Consider the following 19,874-nt stretch of genomic DNA (forward strand, 5'->3'; position numbering starts at 1 on the left):
AATTCACCTTAAAATCTGCATAAAACACTGAAATCAAGCATAAACCTGTCCAACTCTCTTATATCTAAAAATATGAACCAAAGCATGATTTCAAGCTAGTTTCTAAGTGTTAAAGGTTGCTTTTAATATCAATTTTAAGCATAAAAATAACAGGTTTTCAACTGTTATCACAACCCCAAACTTAGAACTTTGCTTGTCCTTAAGCAAACAAGATGTAACTCAATCTTCTACACATCAATACAATGGTTTACTCCATTCAAAAATCCTTTTTTCAAGATAAGTAAATACTCAATTAAGCTCATGACAAACACTTCAATCAAGACATGCACATGCTTTAGTGTTCACACAATCATCTAATAACCAACAAATGCTACTTTTCATGAATGATCAATCACTAAGCATGGATGTTCATGTGCTCATGGAATTTTTCCTCACTAGATAAAGTGTTTCACTCAAACACACAAGTGTATAAGAGGTAATCATTCATTCACTCTACTATCACAATGTCACAAGAATTGATTTTGCCTTTCATTTAACCATAATCAAATACATTCACAAGCATGCATCATCACAAGGACTTTTCAATGGCTTATAATGTGGCTGGGCTAACAAGAAAATTGGTTTTTCTAGATCACAAAACCGTTGAGTTAAGAGAATCATATAAACACAATCATTCTTATTTATTCCCAACTTTTCTTTGCATTGAGCTTTGCTTATTCTTTTCTTTTCTTTCTCTTTTTCTTTTTCTTTTCACGTACTTAAATTTTTAGCTCTTAGCTCAATGCTTTCACTTTCCCTTTCATAACTTTCCCAACAACCCCAAACTTGAACATTTGTCAATACTACAAAATATTTTCTACTTAACTCAAAGTAAAGCTTTTCACAAAGCGTTTTCAAATCATGTTCAAGGCTAAGGGTTCAAATGATAGAACACGTAGTGCTCTCTTTTGTGGGCTAAATTCATGTATTTGGCTAACAAAAGGTTACCAACAAATGACCTTGACCATATGATGCAAACAAGCAATTGATTCAATCATAGAAAACCTGGGCAAAATCAATCATGCTTTCAAAGTAATAGCATTCAATAAAAAAAACTCTGGAGCTCAAAACCTCACCTATAAGCTCATTCACATTCCACATGTACACATCCTGCTTGGCATCATAATCACAATCACAAGAACTTGCATTTGTTCACAACTTGTGAACCACCTGTATAAGCATATAATGTGCACATCTCAACATCCATCATCATCAAAGTATCATCAAGCATTACTTATCAAACAAAAATTATAAGCAAGCCATCATAGTTGACCAAGTTCAAATTGAGTACATCAAACCCTATTCTAAAAATAAAAACAAATAAGTTCAGAACACTGGGTTGCCTCCTAATAAGCGCTTGTTTAACGTCACGAGCCTAACCCAAAATCTCAACGATCAACCAACTGCATCATTGTGGACAAGTGTTGCACTTCTCCTCCTAGATAAGGCTTGAGACGTTGACCATTCACCACTCAACTTTTCTGTGGATCATCAGCAGCTGGATCAAGTAGTTCAATTGCTCCATGCGAATGCACTCCTTTTACTACGAATGGTCCTGACCATTTTGTCTTCAACTTCCCAAGAAATAACTTCAATCTTGAGTTGAAAAATAGCACCTGCTGCCCTAGATTAAAGACTTTATTCACCAGCTTCATGTCATGATAAAACTTAATCTTATCTTTATAAGCCTTGGATGAATCATATGCATGTAACCGCATTTCTTCAAGCTCCAGAATCTGCCTTCTGCGTGTGCTCTGAGTTTCATAAGGATCAAAATTCAAGAATTTTAAAGCCCACAAAGCTTTATGCTCCAACTCTACTAGCAAATGGCATGCTTTTCCATAAACTAATTGAAAAGGTGATAATCCCATGGATGTCTTCATTGCCGTTCTGTAAGCCCAAAGAGCATCATCCAGTTTTAGTGACCAATCCTTTCTTGATGAAGTAACGGTTTTTTCCAGGATCCTTTTTATCTCTCTGTTACATACCTCAACTTGTTCATTGGTTTGCGGATGATAAGGTGCAGCTACCTTATGTCTCACTCCATAATGTTTGAGTACTTTTCCTAGCTGATAATTGTAGAAATGAGATCCTTCATCACTAATTAACACTCTTGGAGTTCCAAAACGTGAAAATATTTGCTTCTTCAAAAATTTGATTACAGTGCTAGCATCATTTTTAGGACAAGCTAATGCTTCCACCCATTTACTCACATAATCCACTGCTACCAGTATGTATTCATTATTGAAAGATGGAGGAAAGGGTCCCACAAAGTGAATACCCCAACAATCAAAGACTTCAACCTCTAAAATGCCCTATAATGGCATCTCATGACGTCTAGTAATTGTCCCTGCTCTTTGACACTTATCACAGTTTCTAGCATGTTTATGAGCATCTTTAAATAGAGTTGGCCAATAAAACCCTGATTGGAGAACTTTTGTTGTTGTTCTTTCTCCATTAAAATGTCCCCCATAAGGTGAATCATGACAATGTCAGAGAATTCCTTCTGCTTCTTCATTTGTCACACATCTCCTCAAAAGATTATCTGCTCTAATTTTGAACAAATAAGGATCACCCCAGACAAACTGCTTGGCGTCATGCAAAAATTTCTTTCTTTGTTGCCAAGTTAGATCTTCTGGCATTACCCTTGTAGCTTTGAAATTATCCATATCAACAAACCATGGCCTCTGTTGAATATACATGAGTGTTTCATCTGAAAAAGATTCCCAGATCTCTGATTCCCGACCTTCTTGTTGACTAGCCGTGACAAATGATCAACAATCAAGTTCTCATTCCCTTTCTTCTCACGGATCTCCACATCAAATTCTTGCAAAAGTAATACCCATCTAATCAAACGTGGCTTAGAGTCTAGCTTTGTCAACAAATATTTGATAGTTGCATGATCTGTGATGCGGGCGTCGGGACCCGTCAAATTTGATTGCACGAAAATAATGCAGTATAAGCTAGGAAGTGACTCCTAGATCGTCTCTCAAGGACCAATTTGTGTCGGTTCAGTCTCAGATTTTTTTACACGAAGTGGGGGGGTTTTGGTGGTGTTTTTGGTTGCGGTTAAAATTAAACACGACTGAATTAAAAACGTTGAAATAAATTTTAACGACTATAAAACCAAAGGGTAAAAGATAGTAAAATCACAAAACGGAAAATTACAGTGTTTAAAATTAAAATGCGTGAACAGTAACATGCAGAAAAACGTAAAAACATTGTAATTAAAATTTACCAAAATCATCAGTGAAAATAAACGGTAAAAACAACGTTGAAAATAACATGAACTGTAAAAAAAACGATGACAAAATTTAACGGCATAGAAAATACTAAACGGTAAAATACAACATATAAAAGAAAAACACTTAAATGAAAATGGAATTTATCAAAGATTCAACATTAAAATAAAATGACTGAATAAAACTCAAACAGATCAAATGTTCCAACAGATTACACGCTTTCAGAAATAAAGTTCTACATCATTTTAGTACAAAAAAATAAAATCCCAGAGCCCCTGGAAGAGAAGGAACCGAGAGCCTCTTCCAGGCCTCCAAAACTGTCTGCCTCCTACTCTACACTCTCCCCCTCATTTTGCTGTCCAACTCCCCTTTTTAAATTACCATCCACCACTTCTTTCCACTGCTGGAAACCAAACCGTGATAGTTCTTCCTCTCCTGCCGACGCTTCCTTCCAAATTTTTATCTCTTGTGCTCTGGGTCCATACCAAAAAAATAAGCAAAAAGGGGACCTTCCATTTTATTTTGTCCGTGAACTATTCTTCACGTGAATACCTTCTAGCCGTGAGTTCTTCTCTTCTTGCTGTATGTTGGTGGTGCTGCTCAGCTGGTGGAGGACGCTGCTGGAGCCTTTTGTGAAGGCTGGCCGTGATTTCTTCTTCAAGTGCTGCACCGTTCCAGCTCCAAAATAAAATGTGCCTCTCCAAATATTAAATGCCCAAGGGTCTTGCTTTTTCAATTGAAAATAATAGGAGGCCCCACTTTATTCCATGTGTACTGATGCTTGTTAAAATGAAAGGGTCGTGTGCTTCTTTACAAAATGAAAGTCCAAAATCAAATGCTTGTGTGGAGGAGTGGAAGAGCACGGAGAGTGAAAAAAATCTGCACTCCAAGCCATTAAGAAAACCGTGAGGTGGCCCCATGATTTCCCATGTGCTTTTACTTTTTAAAGGAACAAGATTCCAAACCAATTTTGAAATGGCCGTGCTTTGCATTTGTGAGCTTTCAACCAAGAGGTGGCCCCCACTTTTGTTTTGCTGGATTAGATGTGTACCATGCACTTCTTTTAAATTCTAATTGATTTCTCTTTCCTTAGATAAATAAAAGAATTGAATTGCTATGTGCCAAACGTCCCATCCTCTAGGCTTTATTCTAAGAGCAATCCACAAGCATTAAACACGGTAGTCTTTTTTCCGCTTCCAGCAAAGAAGTAATGGTTTTATTCAAAAGTTAAATAGTAAGCTTGTTAATTGTTGGATGGCAAACAACGTGGTCCCCTCTATTGATTCCAAACCAAAACAATTGTTGAAGCTTGTAGCAATTTTGGACGTGCAAAAATATTGGAGGCCGTGATATTCCAGCCACCACAAATACCAAACAACAATCAAACAATGCAAACATATTAGAACACTCAAACAGTAATCACTGGACTGACATAGGAGAGTACAAAAAATACTGGGAACAACACAAAACGAATTTGAACAAACGAAAAACTATACGTGAAAATAGACATCTAGACGAAACTATGAAAAAAAATTGCATGGAAAAAGGATAAGAATTGAATTCAAACGACGACAAACAAGTTGACACAAAATTCACGCAGCACTGTGCGAAAATTGAAATGGCTGAGATGCATTGGGCTCAATTGCCATTTCTCATTTAACCTTCAAATGTCCCAAAAAGTTATCCAAAATTTTCCCTGTAATTACTAATGCAAATAATTAGCTCAGATAATTCAAATTAATTAAAATAAGAATTTCTGATCGAATTAAGCACAATCAAGAAAAATGGTAAAATACTGGACAATTAAGCACAATTCCCTGATTAATTTTAGTATAATAAACTAAGTGAAGTGAAGAAAATATTGACTCATCAAAATAGACCACACTTAGTCTTTTGCACTCCTGGGCAAAATCAAGACGCAAATCAGGGAATAGTTCAAAGGACTTCAAAGGCGTAACACAAATGCAGCATACAAAAAACAAAGACTCAAGAGAAAATAAACAGAATTTACAAAGTTCTCAAGAAATCTAGACAACGAAAAGAAGTAGACCATATCCAACACACAATCAAATTAAATAGATACTTAGAGAAATCATCCAAGTAATTCAATACACGGAAAAATAATTAATGAGCTCAAGAGGTGAATTAAAAATAACATAACCTCACGGATGCACTATCAGTGTTTCTCTCAAGTGTATAGGGTAAAGAATTTCAACTCAATGCACTCAAGAAAGCAAACACAAGCAGACTTGGCAAGTTTCTAATTATCAAAACTTAAAACATATGCATGTTCAGATCTAAAGGTCTTTACTGGGTTGTAATGGGGCCAAGGATAGGGGAGGATAAATATGGATCAGTAGCTACAGTTCAGAAGAAATAGAGGAGCAATGGGGAATAAGTGGAAATACAGTAAAATTTCACCCAACCTCTAATTCGATCCTCTTCTCGACTCCATTATCCACAAAATTATTATTATTATTTTTTAATCATTTTTTTTTCTTTCTCTTTCTCATCAAAATTTTTTTTTTCATGCTGTCTCTCTTATTTCTCTCTTTATCACACAACAGGATAGAAATTATATTTCCAACATAAAACAAGATGAGGAATCAGCTAACCAATTTATCAGAATCCCCAAGGAGACCACACTTTTTCACAAAACACTTCTATAGCTCCAGACTTCCCTAAGGTTAAGGTAATCATTGTTTTTCACTCAGGGCCAGTGCATGAGCTTCAACACAAAGAAATGGGAAAAGTATAGGCTCAAAGGGGTTATCAAAGGATAATAACAAGGTAGGCTTATTTGGCTAAAGAGGCTCAAGAATAAAAATGCCTTTATCATTTCTAAACATGCATATCCATCAAGAATTATCAAAAAGAATCAAGCCAAGGCATATGTGCAAGCAATCGAGAGACATATCACACACAAGAAAGAAAATTAAGTGGCTCAAATTCTCACACAGGGTGTTTTTGTCACGATCAAATCAACCTCTTAAACATTATAATCATCTTCCAAGCAGAGAAAAGCAAGGATTTCAAACTATAAGTATTAAGTAAGTGAAGGAAAAATCTACAACTTAGACATCATCTAGAAATCAAGAGAAAAATGTAAAATTTATTGCACACAAAACAACTAAAAACAGAAAAAATTTAACACTCAAAATCAAAAAATTTAACACACAAAATACAAACTAACAGAAACTAACAGAAAAATCAGAATTTCCCCCCAGTAGACCACACTTATATTACACAATGTCCTCAGTGTGTTACAATCATCAGATTTTCAATTTCAGAGCAGTCAAATAATATAGACAAGTGCAATAAAAGGTAAGGAAATGGGAAGAAATTTTTCAGTAACATCCATCAGTAGATGTTGTCAGTGACATCCATCAGCAGATGCCTAATCACCTAGCACCCATCAGTAGATGCTAATATATATTTTTTTTTATTTTTTTTATTTTTTATTTTTTATTTTTTATTTTTTTGAAAAAGGATGACCGGTACTGTGACAACAGTTTCGGTGGTAATGACCGGAACTGTTGCTACAGTGGCTGAATTTTGGCTATAAATGGGCACCTCCTTCGCGTCGAGGGACATTTCTGACTGCTCACTCTCTCTCTGCTCCTCTTTTTCTCTCTCTTCTCTCTAAGCGTCTGGAATCTGCGCGGAGCCTCTGCCCGAGTGTGCCTCCGAAGGCGTCTGAGTTCTGCAACGAGCTTCTGTAAGGCCTTCTTCTTCCGGGTAAGTCCTCAAAACTTTGGATCTCGCTTTCTGTTATTTCTTTCCTTCTGTCCATATTTTCGTTCCTTCTTTTCCTTCTTTTTTTTCATTTTTCTAAACTTAAAACATAACTGTCTTAAAACTTAAGGGGTATATAGGCTGGAAACCAGACGTTAATCTCCCTTCGATTGAAGGTATGGCAGAGACAATCGGGTAGAACAACGCCACGTACCCCACTTAAAACTAAATAAACACAGAAACTTAATTTACATGAACAACATGGACAAGGACAACTGGACATAAATCCATTTAGGACCCTTTTGCAAGGACCGTGAAACAGATCTGAGACTAGACACTGAAACATCAAAGATTGACTGGACAAAATAAACCTAAAAGGAAACAAAAACAAATAAAGAAAACACTGAACTAAGAATCTATTTTTTTTATGTTATGCTTTTTGTTTTGTTTTTGTTCTTTTTATTTTATTTTATTTTTTTTAATTTTATGTTTTAGAATACTTCGAGAGGAAGGATGAGTGAGATGGAAATAGAGAGATCCACCTGTCAGCGGTGGCGTCCTACAGATGATCAGATCAAATGCTTGTGTGGAGGAGTGTAAGAGCACGGAGAGTGAAAAAAATCTGCACTTCAAGCCATTAAGAAAACCGTGAGGTGGCCCCATGATTTCCCATGTGCTTTTACTTTTTAAAGGTGTTAGTATTTTGAAGGTTGTGAAAGGAGTAGTTGATGTGGTAGAGAAAATGTAGAGATAGTAGAATGTAGAAGTAGTAGTTGAAAGAAGTGTTGTAGTTGTTTTTTAGTTGTAGTAGATGTTGGCTTATACAAATGGTAGATGTTGGCTTCATACAAAATGGTAGATGTTGGCTACATCTTACATCAAATGGTAGAGTTGATGGGTATTTATAGACCCATAGATTATTCTAGAACATACTAGCCACAACTTATGTGGAATGTTCTAGATTTTTACCTATGTAGAATATTCTTGATTTTTCTTCCTATCTTAGGTTTTTCTAGAATATTCTAGAACTTGTATTACATTTCAATTCTTCTATCTAAGGAGCTTCTACATTCTTCTAGAATTTGCATTACACTTTAATACTCCTCCTTAATGCAAATTCGGTAACTCCAAACATTGTGCACAGTAGTTCAAATCTTGGTCTTGGTAACATATCATCAATTTGATCTTCTTCCTCCGTTTCCTTGACCATAGTTCTTGCTTTGATGCTGAATTTTCTTCCTCTTCTTGAGTTTCTTCTTGAGATTGTTGCACTGGAAGTAGAATGTTGCTTTTAACAACTTTTTCTTCTTCCCAATTCCAAGAAGCATTTTCATCAACTTCAACATCTCGACTGATGATGAGCTTTTTAGTTTGTAGGTTGTAAACTCGATAGCCTTTTGACTGTGTGCTATATCCCAAAAATATTCCTCGTATAGTTTTGTCTTCAAGCTTGTGCCTCCTTTGATCAGGAACATGTATGTAGCAGATAGATCCAAATACTCGTAGGTGTTTAGCCGATGGCTTTCTCCCACTCCAAGCTTCAATAGGAGTCTTGTCTTGGACTGCTTTAGTTGGACATCTGTTTAGAATATAAACTGCAGTGTAAACTGCTTCAGCCCAAAAAGTGTTAGGCATACTTTTCTCTTTCAGCATTGATCTTGCCATCTCCATAACTGTGCGATTCTTTCTCTCTGACACGCCATTTTGTTGTGGAGTATATGCAACTGTAAGTTGTCGCTCTATGCCTTCATCTTCACAGAATTTGTCAAACTCGTGAGATGTGTACTCCTTGCCACGATCACTTCTAAGTACTTTTAGTTGTTTTCCACTTTGCTTCTCAACAAGGGCCTTGAATTTCTTGAATACTCCAAAAACTTCTGACTTTGCCTTTAAGAAATAGACCCATGTCATTCTAGAGAAGTCATCAATGAAGAGGATGAAATACCTGTTGTTATGATGTGAAGGTGTTCTCATCGGTCCGCAAACATCGGTATGAATTAACTCCAATAAGTCTTTTGCTCTCCATGCTTTGTCTGTCGAGAATGGTAATCGATGTTGTTTTCCGAGGAGACATCCTTCACATGATTCATTATTCTCCTTCAAGCATGGAAGATCTCTCATCATGTTTTTCGTATATAGAAGTTTTAAGGCATGTGTGTTGAAGTGGCCAAATCTCCTATGCCAAAGCCATGAGTCATCAACTTCTACCTTCATGGCAATATTAGTTCCAGGTTTGAAGCTTATAGGAAAGCTTCTATTTCTCTTCTCCATTTTTACTTGGCCAATTTCTATCATTTTATTGTCATAAGTTTTGCATGTATCTTTCTCAAAATGAAGAGAATATCCATTCTCCATCATTTGGCCAATACTTAAAAGATTTTCTTTAAGATTTGGAACTAGTAAAACATCCTTGATGAATTTTGTACCTTTCTTTGTCTCCACCATGACAGTTCCTTTGCCTCGAGACTCCACTGTGGTGCCATTTCCTAGCCGAACTTTGACATTGACAGATTTATCAATGTCTTTGAAGATACTTTGATCTTTTGCCATGTGATTACTGCATCCACTATCCAAGTACCAACTTTCTTCTCTACCAGAAGATTCTTGATTGGCGTAGAATAAGAGTTTCTCTTGATTATCTTCTTCTACAAAGTTTGCTTTATGCTTATTTTTATTACGACAATACTTTTCTGTGTGACCAAATTTCTTGCAATAGTGGCATTGAGGTTTTCCATGATGCCAACAATCTTTTTCCAAGTGACTTGTCTTTTTACATATGTCACATGGAGGATATTTTTCTTGACGAGTCTTAGAGAAGCTTCTAGGATTTTCTTTATTTCTAGAAATTTCTTCTCTACTTTTATTTCCTTCATATTCTTTATTCTGAGACCGTAATTTTAGTTTTGATTGAAAGGCATTTTCAACCGAGTCTTCTTCATGCCTTTTCAATCTTTGTTCATAAGCTTCAAGAGAGCCCATTAGTTGTGTGACTGACAATGTAGCCAAATCTTTTGTTTGTTCAATCGCAGTTGCGATTGCATCATACTTTTGGGGAATAGAAATTAAAATTTTCTCAACGATCTTTTTGTCAAGAATATTTTCCCCATAGGCTCTCATTTGACTAACTATTTCTTTTATTCTAGAATAGTAGTCTTTAATGGTCTCAGATTCTTTCATTCTTAATAATTCAAACTCTCTTCTTAGAGAATGAAGTTTAATATTGCGTACCTCGTCACTTCCTTGAAACTCCTCTTGTATTGTGTTCCAAGCTTGTTTTGCACTTGTAGCACCAATTATCCTTGGAAAAATTGTGTCATCAACTGCTTGTTGAAGAACAAATAAAGCCCTTGAATCTTTCTGCTTGTTTTCTTTCAACTCCTTCTTTTGAGCTGTAGTAAGAGTGAAAGTGTCTTCTGGAATAGGGAATCCTTCTTCTATGATGTCCCATAAATCTTGAGAACGGAAGAATGTCTTCATTTTGACACTCCAGAAATCATAATTTTCTCCTTTGAAAATAGGTACTGGAATTGATGATGTTTGATTAGTAGTAGCCATTGTTGAGAATATATTTGGGAGTAGTAGAATGAGTTATAGCTTTGTTTGAGGTAGTTGAAAATTTTATCTACGCCCAGTAGATGACCGAACGTAGCTCTGGTACCACTGTTAGTATTTTGAAGGTTGTGAAAGGAGTAGTTGATGTGGTAGAGAAAATGTAGAGATAGTAGAATGTAGAAGTAGTAGTTGAAAGAAGTGTTGTAGTTGTTTTTTAGTTGTAGTAGATGTTGGCTCATACAAATGGTAGATGTTGGCTTCATACAAAATGGTAGATGTTGGCTACATCTTACATCAAATGGTAGAGTTGATGGGTATTTATAGACCCATAGATTATTCTAGAACATACTAGTCACAACTTATGTGGAATGTTCTAGATTTTTACCTATGTAGAATATTCTTGATTTTTCTTCCTATCTTAGGTTTTTCTAGAATATTCTAGAACTTGTATTACATTTCAATTCTTCTATCTAAGGAGCTTCTACATTCTTCTAGAATTTGCATTACACTTTAATAAAAGGAACAAGATTCCAAACCAATTTTGAAATGGCCGTGCTTTGCATTTGTGAGCTTTCAACCAAGAGGTGGCCCCCACTTTTGTTTTGCTGGATTAGATGTGTACCATGCACTTCTTTTAAATTCTAATTGATTTCTCTTTCCTTAGATAGATAAAAGAATTGAATTGCTATGTGCCAAACGTCCCATCCTCTAGGCTTTATTGTGCAATCCTTCTCCCCGTGCCAAACTGTGTATTTATTGCTACTATAACTGTTCAAACGGTGTGGTGGAGTCCGTTGGTCCCCTCTTTGTCGTGCAGTGCACCATGGCGGCTAGTACCTCTGGCTTGAATTCAGGCTCTAAGGTGAACCTGCCAGGGTTTTCAGTGCAATTGGTGTGTTGTGAGTGTAGGCTTTGTTGTTCCAAGGAGGTTTTGATTGGAAAATTGAATGAGAGTAGGAAGGGACACTCTTTTACCAAAATGGAGATTGTGTATTTTTGTGGCAGTGCTTCCTCTTGGCACCCTGCAATCACCAAGCTAATTGACGAACGGGTTGTGGTGTCTGGTTTGAAGAAGAAGCTAGTTTACCTGACGAAGGAGGAGTCTCGAGAGATGTATGTGACTAAAGATGAGTCGGTTCTGCATGTTGGGTCTTGTTCGGAGAAATGCATGCCAAGCCTGAAGAGTGAGATCAAGGGAAAGGGTGAATGTGGTTCTTATATTGGTGTAGTTAAAGGTGCGTACATGCAAGGGATGGTTCTGGAGTTGGACCATGATGTGTGGCTTCTTTTAACTGATCAACTGCATACCTCGATGCATGGTCTGAGAGTTGGCTCCATTGTAAGTGAAGCAAATTTTCTGTTTTCTTGACCTGAGATATCTTTTGGATTGTGAATGTAGCACCATATTGAAGAACACAGATCTTTTTCTCACTGTCAGGATAAATTTCACCTCCTGAGGTATCTATTGGGTTGTAAATGTAGCACCATGTTGAAGAACACATTTTTTCCCCAGACATCCAATAGGATGTGCTCATTTATCACATCTCATTCATTAGTATGATGTGGCAACAGGGTGAATTAATCTTTAATGTCCGTGTAAAAATGTTTTACATTGGGGTGCTTACAAATTGAACTCGTGACCTATATAATCTGTGACCCATTTTGAGTTTTAAGTTTTGACACCAAAAATCATAACCGTTTGCAGTTATCTGTAAGAAATGTGCATATTGTGAATCCGCACTTTTCGTGGACAAAAATAATTATTCTTGGGGCCTGCATCAAGACCAGCATTATTGTGCAATCCTTCTCCCCGTGCCAAACTGTGTATGTATTGCTACTATAACTGTGCTTGCTTGTGTTCTGTTCAAATTGACATTGCATAAATGCTTAAAGTACGACAGTCTGAAGAAGTTGAGCTTGGGCTAATGCAAGCAACTGCATGTGACTGAAATACTGAAATATGCATGGTCATGTTCTGAATTGTTGTACGTTTTGCATGATACAATATTAGCTGCATATTTTTCAAAAGCTCTCTCAAGAAAGCAGCCAAGAAAAGCAATTGATTTCTTTAACAATTATCCACAAGTTGTTCCTTAAATGTTTCTGACCTATTTGATAAGTCTATTTGCATAATCATATTCTTTGCAGAAAAGTCATGATTCAGTTTAGTATTGCAGGTGTAATGTAGTTTTTCCTTCTGCCGGTATGCTAGGGAAGTTCATTCAGTCGTTACCATTTTCTGCAAGACTCTGGTATTAAATAATTTGATTTACTTTTACTGCAATTGATTTGGAACTTCAGAGTTTTAAAGATTGCTGGAATATATGTCATTCCTTTTTCGTGGCAGGGTATTACTTCTTGTCTCAAGCTTCCGGAAAAAGTTTGATGGTATCTTATCTGACAAGGAGATTTTGGGATCAAAACATGTAATCTTCTTCCTTTGATTTTAAGGTGTTCTTACTTTGGCTGAAGCTCTTTGATCTATTCCATTTCTAATGAGTTTAATTATGCAAGGTTTTAACAGAAAGAAGGGCTAGTTCAGATGTATGCTAGTTCACTTTTCCCTTGGTCAATATTTCAAACTCAGGTTCGTCAACAAATTGACAGCTGGGAATATTTCGTTGATACCAACTTTCTGCCTTAATTTGGTAATACTGTTTTCCTTTGGTAGCAAGGTGCTCCTGTGTGGCTGTGCACACATGACTTGAATGGTTGTGGTAGAGTACTGAATTGCAGTTTTCTGAAATTGGTATGTTATTTGTGTTTATATTTAATTTTTCTTCTGATACTTTGTAATGTTTGGATCTAACATGGTCTATATATAGCATATAGGCTTTACTTCATCCGAAAAAAGAATTTTACTGTTATGTTTTCATAGAAAGAATTTGTTATTAACCACTGAAGGATAATTACTTCATCTGTTTTATTACAGGTAATACCGATCTCTATCTTCATTTGTCACTGTATACACACCTTGCTAAGAATTATGAAGTCGGAAAATCACTGTAAATTATTGCCTATTGGCAACCAGTTCAGTATTTTATCACGTGAAGCAAGATATAATGGTAGATCACTTAGGAGGATCATTCAAAGTGAAGATGTAGGTGTTGTTTTGCTTGGGTACCTTAAGGTTAGTGGTTCAATTTATCTTTCATTTCCATGCTTGTGAATAAACCACAATTGTCAATGGTTGTTCTTCTTTTTATTCTTTTTAACGTGACATGATTTTCTTTGATTTTTAAAGAAGGAGACACGGCAAAAATTTAAATGATTCTTGGAGAATGTTGATTACTAATAATTTGGTTATCATGCTTTTGGCTTTTTGCTTTGCCTATTCAGGTTGATCCATCGACTAGAAGACTGCATCTGGTTGATGCAACTGGTGGTGTTGATATTGTTATACCAGACCTTCCCTTAACTTGGAACCCCAACGAAATATATGAGGTTTGTTGTCCCATATGTAGTCCATATTTTCTTAAAGAGGGACTAAAATGAGACTATATATTTTTGAAGGACTAAAATTAAACACTGCCTTTTGCAGACTTAACATTTCTAACCCTTGTAAATTTATGGGTTCAACTGATTTCATAGTTTAGTCGATACTTGTAGCCAAGTATCTAATTTCTTTTACAAGTTGATTTTGTGATGTTGAGATGACTTTATTAATTATTTTTCTTGACAGTTTGAAAATAGTGTTTAAAAGTTCCTAACTTGATCACAGGTAATTAGGCTGTCCTCAGAATTATGTGTTTAAACTAAACAGTCATTTTGGATTTACAAGTGACGGACTATGAGGTTTTTATGGACAAAATAGACGAACCTGTGGATCAGATTGAAAGGCTTGGGAGTGAGTCATTATCATGTAGAACAATCTTTAATTGCTCCAAAGCAAAAAGAGAATTAAGCACTCCATTTTTTGTTTGCTGTCATTGGAAGAATGTTAAATGTAGAAACATTCCCCTTTACTCATGCATAAATAGTAAGAATGAAAGTGAGACACTAGAGCCTGGATCCTACCATATGCTTAGAGTATCTCACAAATTTCCTCTTCAAGAAAAGGTTTGTTTTTGTTAGATTTAGTCAGAAATTATAGTCATTAATTTCAATATGAACTGCTATCAAATCTTCATTAGAACAGTTACTTGGTAAAAAAAGGAAGTGTAGAGTTAAAGATGAGAAGATTGTGAAGTACCAGCTTAGACTAATGTGTTCCCTTTCAGATTTTATTTCTGGAAGTTTAGTTTCTCTGCAAGTTTAATATTATTAACAGACTGGTGGCCCCATTATGTTTTAAGTTTTTTTGTATATAACTAATCTTTCTTGGTTATGATAATTTCAAAATCCATATTACGTAATTAAATGCCCTATGGTCAGTTGAGATTCTTTAAAATCTTATTAAGGACACAATCTGTAGAAAACTTAAGATTTATGAATTGTGAGTGGAATGAAGAAATTTCCTATATTATAGTTTCCTTGATCCAGTAAATGTCAAATTTACCCATTAGTGCTAAACAGCATAGACGTGAGTTTTTCTTAATTCTGATTTTTCATAGGGAGTTAGAATCCTAAATCCGTCAAAGACTACAAATTCCTAACCCTAGTTACTAGGTGGGTGCTGGAGATGTCTTTTTGTCTCTAGCTTGATCCCGCGAGTGAAAAAAAAATTAGTTTTGACTTGAAGCATCAAACATAGTCATAAAGACATGCAGGCGCAAACCCTATGCTTAGTTTATAATTTAACTAGCACATAGGAAATAGAAACTGCCAGATTTGAAGTCCTGACCTCTGTTTTTGTTAGGTTCCTAAGTTTGAAACCTACCTAAAACAATCACTCACACACTCACAATCGAGAATTCACATTGTAAAAAAGAATGGTTTATGTATTGATATCGAAAGAAAGTACACAGATAGCGTTAATGGAGGCCTAATCCCCCTCTTAGCCCTAACGGAGGCCTAATCCCCCTCACAAGGTCCAACACCTGTCTATACAAAAGAATACTCAAAGTTGTCCTCTCTACCAGACCCCCCTTGCCTTCTTATAGCAGCAACCCACTTCTAACTACCTAACGCAATTAATTCCTAAACTGTTTTCTCTCCCCTACATCTATTACCTATTATAACCTCTCATATTAGATCCTATTATTACATCCCGCTGCTAAACAACCTTGTCCTCAAGTTTGGAATCGTGAAATTTGATCTCCTAGCTCCTCTTCATCATCGTGTAATCATATGAAGGGAACCCTCTGGCAACTGCCCTCCAATTCAGGTCTCGAGGTTTGGGTGGTGGCAATTCCTCCTCCAATGACTTCCATTCTTCTTGGATTTTATTAGCTTCCAGCATTTTGATCACCTCTTTTCCAGAATCATAAGCCCTGCGGAAATGGTCTTCGATGTCTTTCAATGCTTCAAACGGCTCTCTCCCCTCTGCAGGTGTATCAAGAACGACAAGGCCCTTTTTTTGTTCGCTGGTCCACCTCTTCACAGAATCCATCCTTCTTTCCTGGGCATTGATTCTTCCATCCACCTTTCCCTCCCCACCCTTCATTCTAATTCTAAGACCGTTCGGCCAATGACTGGGAGACCGTTTTGACTGTAAGACCGTTCGGCCTTTGACTGTAACTGTAAGACCATTCGGTTCCGGCCGTCCTCTCACGTTCGGATTCGGCGGTTCTCTCCCGTTCGGGTCCAACAGTCCTCTTCCGTGCGAATCTGGCAGTCCTCTCTTGTTCGGATCTGGCCATCCTCTCCTGTTTGGATCCGGCAGATTTCAGGTGTTCAGTATTGACCCCACACTCTCGGCGGCTCATGATCTACCTGGGTGATTGGCATCGGATCGCTCGGCGACTCCCGATTTGCGTGGGTGATTGGCCTCCGATCGCTCGGCGACTCCCGATCTTCCTGGGTGATTGGCCTCGAACCGTTCGGCGACTCCCGATCGGCCTGGGTTATAGCGATTGGCCTCAGATCGCTCGACAACTCTCGATCGGCCTGGGTCATAGCGATTGGCCTTGGACAGTGTCACCTCTCCGCTCGTTCGTCCCCAAGCAACTGCATGTGACTGAAATACTGAAATATGCATGGTCATGTTCTGAATTGTTGTACGTTTTGCATGATACAATATTAGCTGCATATTTTTCAAAAGCTCTCTCAAGAAAGCAGCCAAGAAAAGCAATTGATTTCTTTAACAATTATCCACAAGTTGTTCCTTAAATGTTTCTGACCTATTTGATAAGTCTATTTGCATAATCATATTCTTTGCAGAAAAGTCATGATTCAGTTTAGTATTGCAGGTGTAATGTAGTTTTTCCTTCTGCCGGTATGCTAGGGAAGTTCATTCAGTCGTTACCATTTTCTGCAAGACTCTGGTATTAAATAATTTGATTTACTTTTACTGCAATTGATTTGGAACTTCAGAGTTTTAAAGATTGCTGGAATATATGTCATTCCTTTTTCGTGGCAGGGTATTACTTCTTGTCTCAAGCTTCCGGAAAAAGTTTGATGGTATCTTATCTGACAAGGAGATTTTGGGATCAAAACATGTAATCTTCTTCCTTTGATTTTAAGGTGTTCTTACTTTGGCTGAAGCTCTTTGATCTATTCCATTTCTAATGAGTTTAATTATGCAAGGTTTTAACAGAAAGAAGGGCTAGTTCAGATGTATGCTAGTTCACTTTTCCCTTGGTCAATATTTCAAACTCAGGTTCGTCAACAAATTGACAGCTGGGAATATTTCGTTGATACCAACTTTCTGCCTTAATTTGGTAATAATGTTTTCCTTTGGTAGCAAGGTGCTCCTGTGTGGCTGTGCACGCATGACTTGGAAGAGTTAAGTGATCGTTGAGGGTAGAAAGATTGTAGTCGGACGAACCAAAAAACCTACGCTTAGGATGTTCAATCGCATATCCAGGTAAAGGAAGCTTATTTAATTTAATTTATATGTTGTTGCACTGTATGAATGTCCGTTCTTTGACTGAATGAATATTATGCATGATGGTTGATATGTTTGGATTGTATGAATGTTGATATGATTGTTTATGTGGAATATGATTTATTAGTACGATATGGAGTGTAAGAAGTATACAAATTGATTATGATGTGGATTTTATAAAGTTATGAAATTATTTAATGAGAAATGAGTTGAAGATAAATGAGTCACGAATATGAAATTTTCCTATGATAATATACGTTCGTCATTGAACGGTCCTTGACCGTTCGGTGTTTCTAGTAAACTGGTTTGACATTGAATTCTTTCATTTGGAAAGAATTCTAGTTGAGGACGAGCGCCTTCTTGTAGTAATGTTGTGCTTGAGTGTTCGGCCAAGCGTAGTTGCATCTGAGCTTTTAGTGACAAACATAGATCTGGTATATATATGTATTTGTATATGGTAGTTATTCTTAGACACAATTCCGATAATATCTTCTTTATTAATCTTTTATTTTAAGTTTAGCAGTGCTCGGTCTCACACCAAACTCTTGTAATGAGTGGTGCTGGGTCTTATACCGAGCGCTCGTACTCGTTTATAGTAAATCAATCTTGATGAAATAGCGTTCGTCCAATTTCAATAGAATCTACTTTACCGTGTTCGGTCATTGACTGACATTCGACTCTATAATTGAATTATTCTAAATACGGTTCTTTAAACGCCTTGATGTGTCTACATCCATTGGATCCGGCCTAGAGCTTCCGTACTTAATTTATTCTCTGAGTATGGGTCTGAACTCACGAGAGTCAGTTCATTCAACTGATTCACGTGGTAAATAACGTTCTTCATATATATTGTATTATTGTACTCGGTCTTATTCTGTTCTGGAATGGGAGATTTATCGGTCTCATTCCTATAGTTCGTCCTCATCCTGAAGAGGGCTGAACGTTCGTTATTTTATGTTCTTAGAAATGATGATAAAAATGACACTAAAGTGAAAGATTATAAAGTATGAAGAGTATATGATATAAATAAAAGGTTGTGGGTTTTGGACGAGCGTTCCAGGGAGGAACGACTCTTGATTGAATATTGGAATTTTTATAGTATGAATGTGGTAATGCTTAGCTGGCGGTTCATCCTGATGTTCCGTGAGTACTCGTCCTCACGTAGAGGAGGGTAGATCATGTGTGGGAACGGCAGGAGGTCCTAGTCCTTAGAGGTACTTTGGACGGAACGGACTAACCTCGGGTGGCAGCTGATGAGAGTATTCCAGTTACTACATCACCCGGGTGCACGAACGTCGTAGCTGCACAGAATTCATACAGTCCGAACAGTCAGTCTAGTGGTAGGCCTTGCTTGAATCGTATGTTGAGATGTATTTGATGTGTTTGAATGTGATAAATGTATGTTATTACTTCAATTAAATTACATAAGCTTACCCTGTGTTTTATTGTGTTGTCTCGTCCTTGTACGTCCGTCTTGTCATTGCAATGATCATCCGTGTGGATGTGAGCAGATAGGGAGGCGCTGTTGGAGGATGCGCTGGAAGAAGAGCATTTGATAGAAGTGGAAGTGAAGGCCGAGCCATAGGAGCGTTCGGCTAGTCTTTAGTAGTTTAGTTGTGAGGTAATCGTTCGGTCACCTCCTTTCTTTTGATCTAGGTGACCGTTCGGTATTTGTACTTTTGTAAACCGTTCGGTCATGTTTTCTTTTATCTGGAACAATTTAAGTTTGTAACTTGTGTAAGGTCGTTCGACCCTAACCGTTCGTTGTTTAGCTAAGACTGAACTGACTTATTGTTAATAGTAATCAATTCCATTATATGGTTTCATTTCTGTATTTTTGGGATGTTACATTAGTGGTATCAGAGCAGTTTTGTTCTTTTAAGGACACTGTAGGTTATGAGTGCACTATATTTTTGTTGTGTACTTAATGTCCATTTGATGAGTTATTCTAAACTCTTTGAACTTAACTAACGATCGTTTTTCTCTGTTTTTCAGAGAACAAATGGCACCCAAACCTCCTCCTCAACCTATCGACCGTGTTGTATCCGACAACACAAGACTGTTGGAGTCAGTGATAAAAGCGCTCCAACAGCAGAACGCTGCCTTGGTGCAGCAGAATACTACCGCATTATAGAGTTTGGAGGCCGCACGCGCCAACTCTGAAGCAACCCAGAGGCAATTGATGGAAATCATTGTAACCACCAGAAACATACCGGGAGCGTCCTCTTCCAACGCTACTCATCAGGCTGAGTGGAGCTTAGAGAATTTCCTCCAACATCACCCTGCGAAATTCAGTGGGAAGTGCCTTCCTGACGAGGCCGATTAGGGGGTGCGAGACATGGAGCGGATCTACAACGCCAAGAGGTGTCCGGACGACA

The 19,874-nt window shown here is 37.1% G+C and overlaps 1 protein-coding gene across 2 annotated transcripts; it reads left to right on the plus strand.

The window, feature by feature from the left end:
- The first annotated feature begins 11,269 nt into the window (after positions 1-11,269).
- Positions 11,270-14,759, plus strand: LOC148195987 (CST complex subunit CTC1-like). 2 transcript variants are annotated; one of them, XM_088094528.1, is made up of 9 exons: positions 11,270-11,907; positions 12,274-12,392; positions 12,746-12,820; positions 12,916-12,994; positions 13,093-13,155; positions 13,240-13,317; positions 13,501-13,698; positions 13,908-14,012; positions 14,290-14,759. In XM_088094528.1, the coding sequence occupies exons 1-9, from the start codon at positions 11,392-11,394 to the stop codon at positions 14,320-14,322; spliced, it is 1,266 nt and encodes a 421-aa protein (XP_087950654.1). In that variant the 5' UTR covers positions 11,270-11,391; the 3' UTR covers positions 14,323-14,759. The 2 variants fall into 2 exon arrangements, with proteins under 2 accessions (XP_087950654.1, XP_087950653.1); XM_088094527.1 differs by lacking the exon at positions 14,290-14,759 and having other exon boundaries at positions 11,271-11,907; positions 13,908-14,283.
- The last annotated feature ends 5,115 nt before the right edge of the window (positions 14,760-19,874 follow it).

The sequence above is a fragment of the Vigna umbellata genome, chromosome 7 (assembly GCF_029865625.1).
Source record: "Vigna umbellata cultivar VRB3 chromosome 7, Vumbellata_1.0, whole genome shotgun sequence".
In the NCBI taxonomy this organism is placed as follows: Eukaryota; Viridiplantae; Streptophyta; class Magnoliopsida; order Fabales; family Fabaceae; genus Vigna; species Vigna umbellata.

Bases quoted from the DNA above. Each gene is read 5' to 3' on its own strand.
- LOC148195987 (XM_088094527.1), top strand. From the start codon at position 11,392: ATGGCGGCTAGTACCTCTGGCTTGAATTCAGGCTCTAAGGTGAACCTG. The intron at 12,393-12,745 runs GTATGTATTGCT...TTAGTATTGCAG, and splicing joins TTCTCCCCGTGCCAAACTGT to GTGTAATGTAGTTTTTCCTT. The intron at 13,318-13,500 runs GTATGTTATTTG...GTTTTATTACAG, and splicing joins ATTGCAGTTTTCTGAAATTG to GTAATACCGATCTCTATCTT.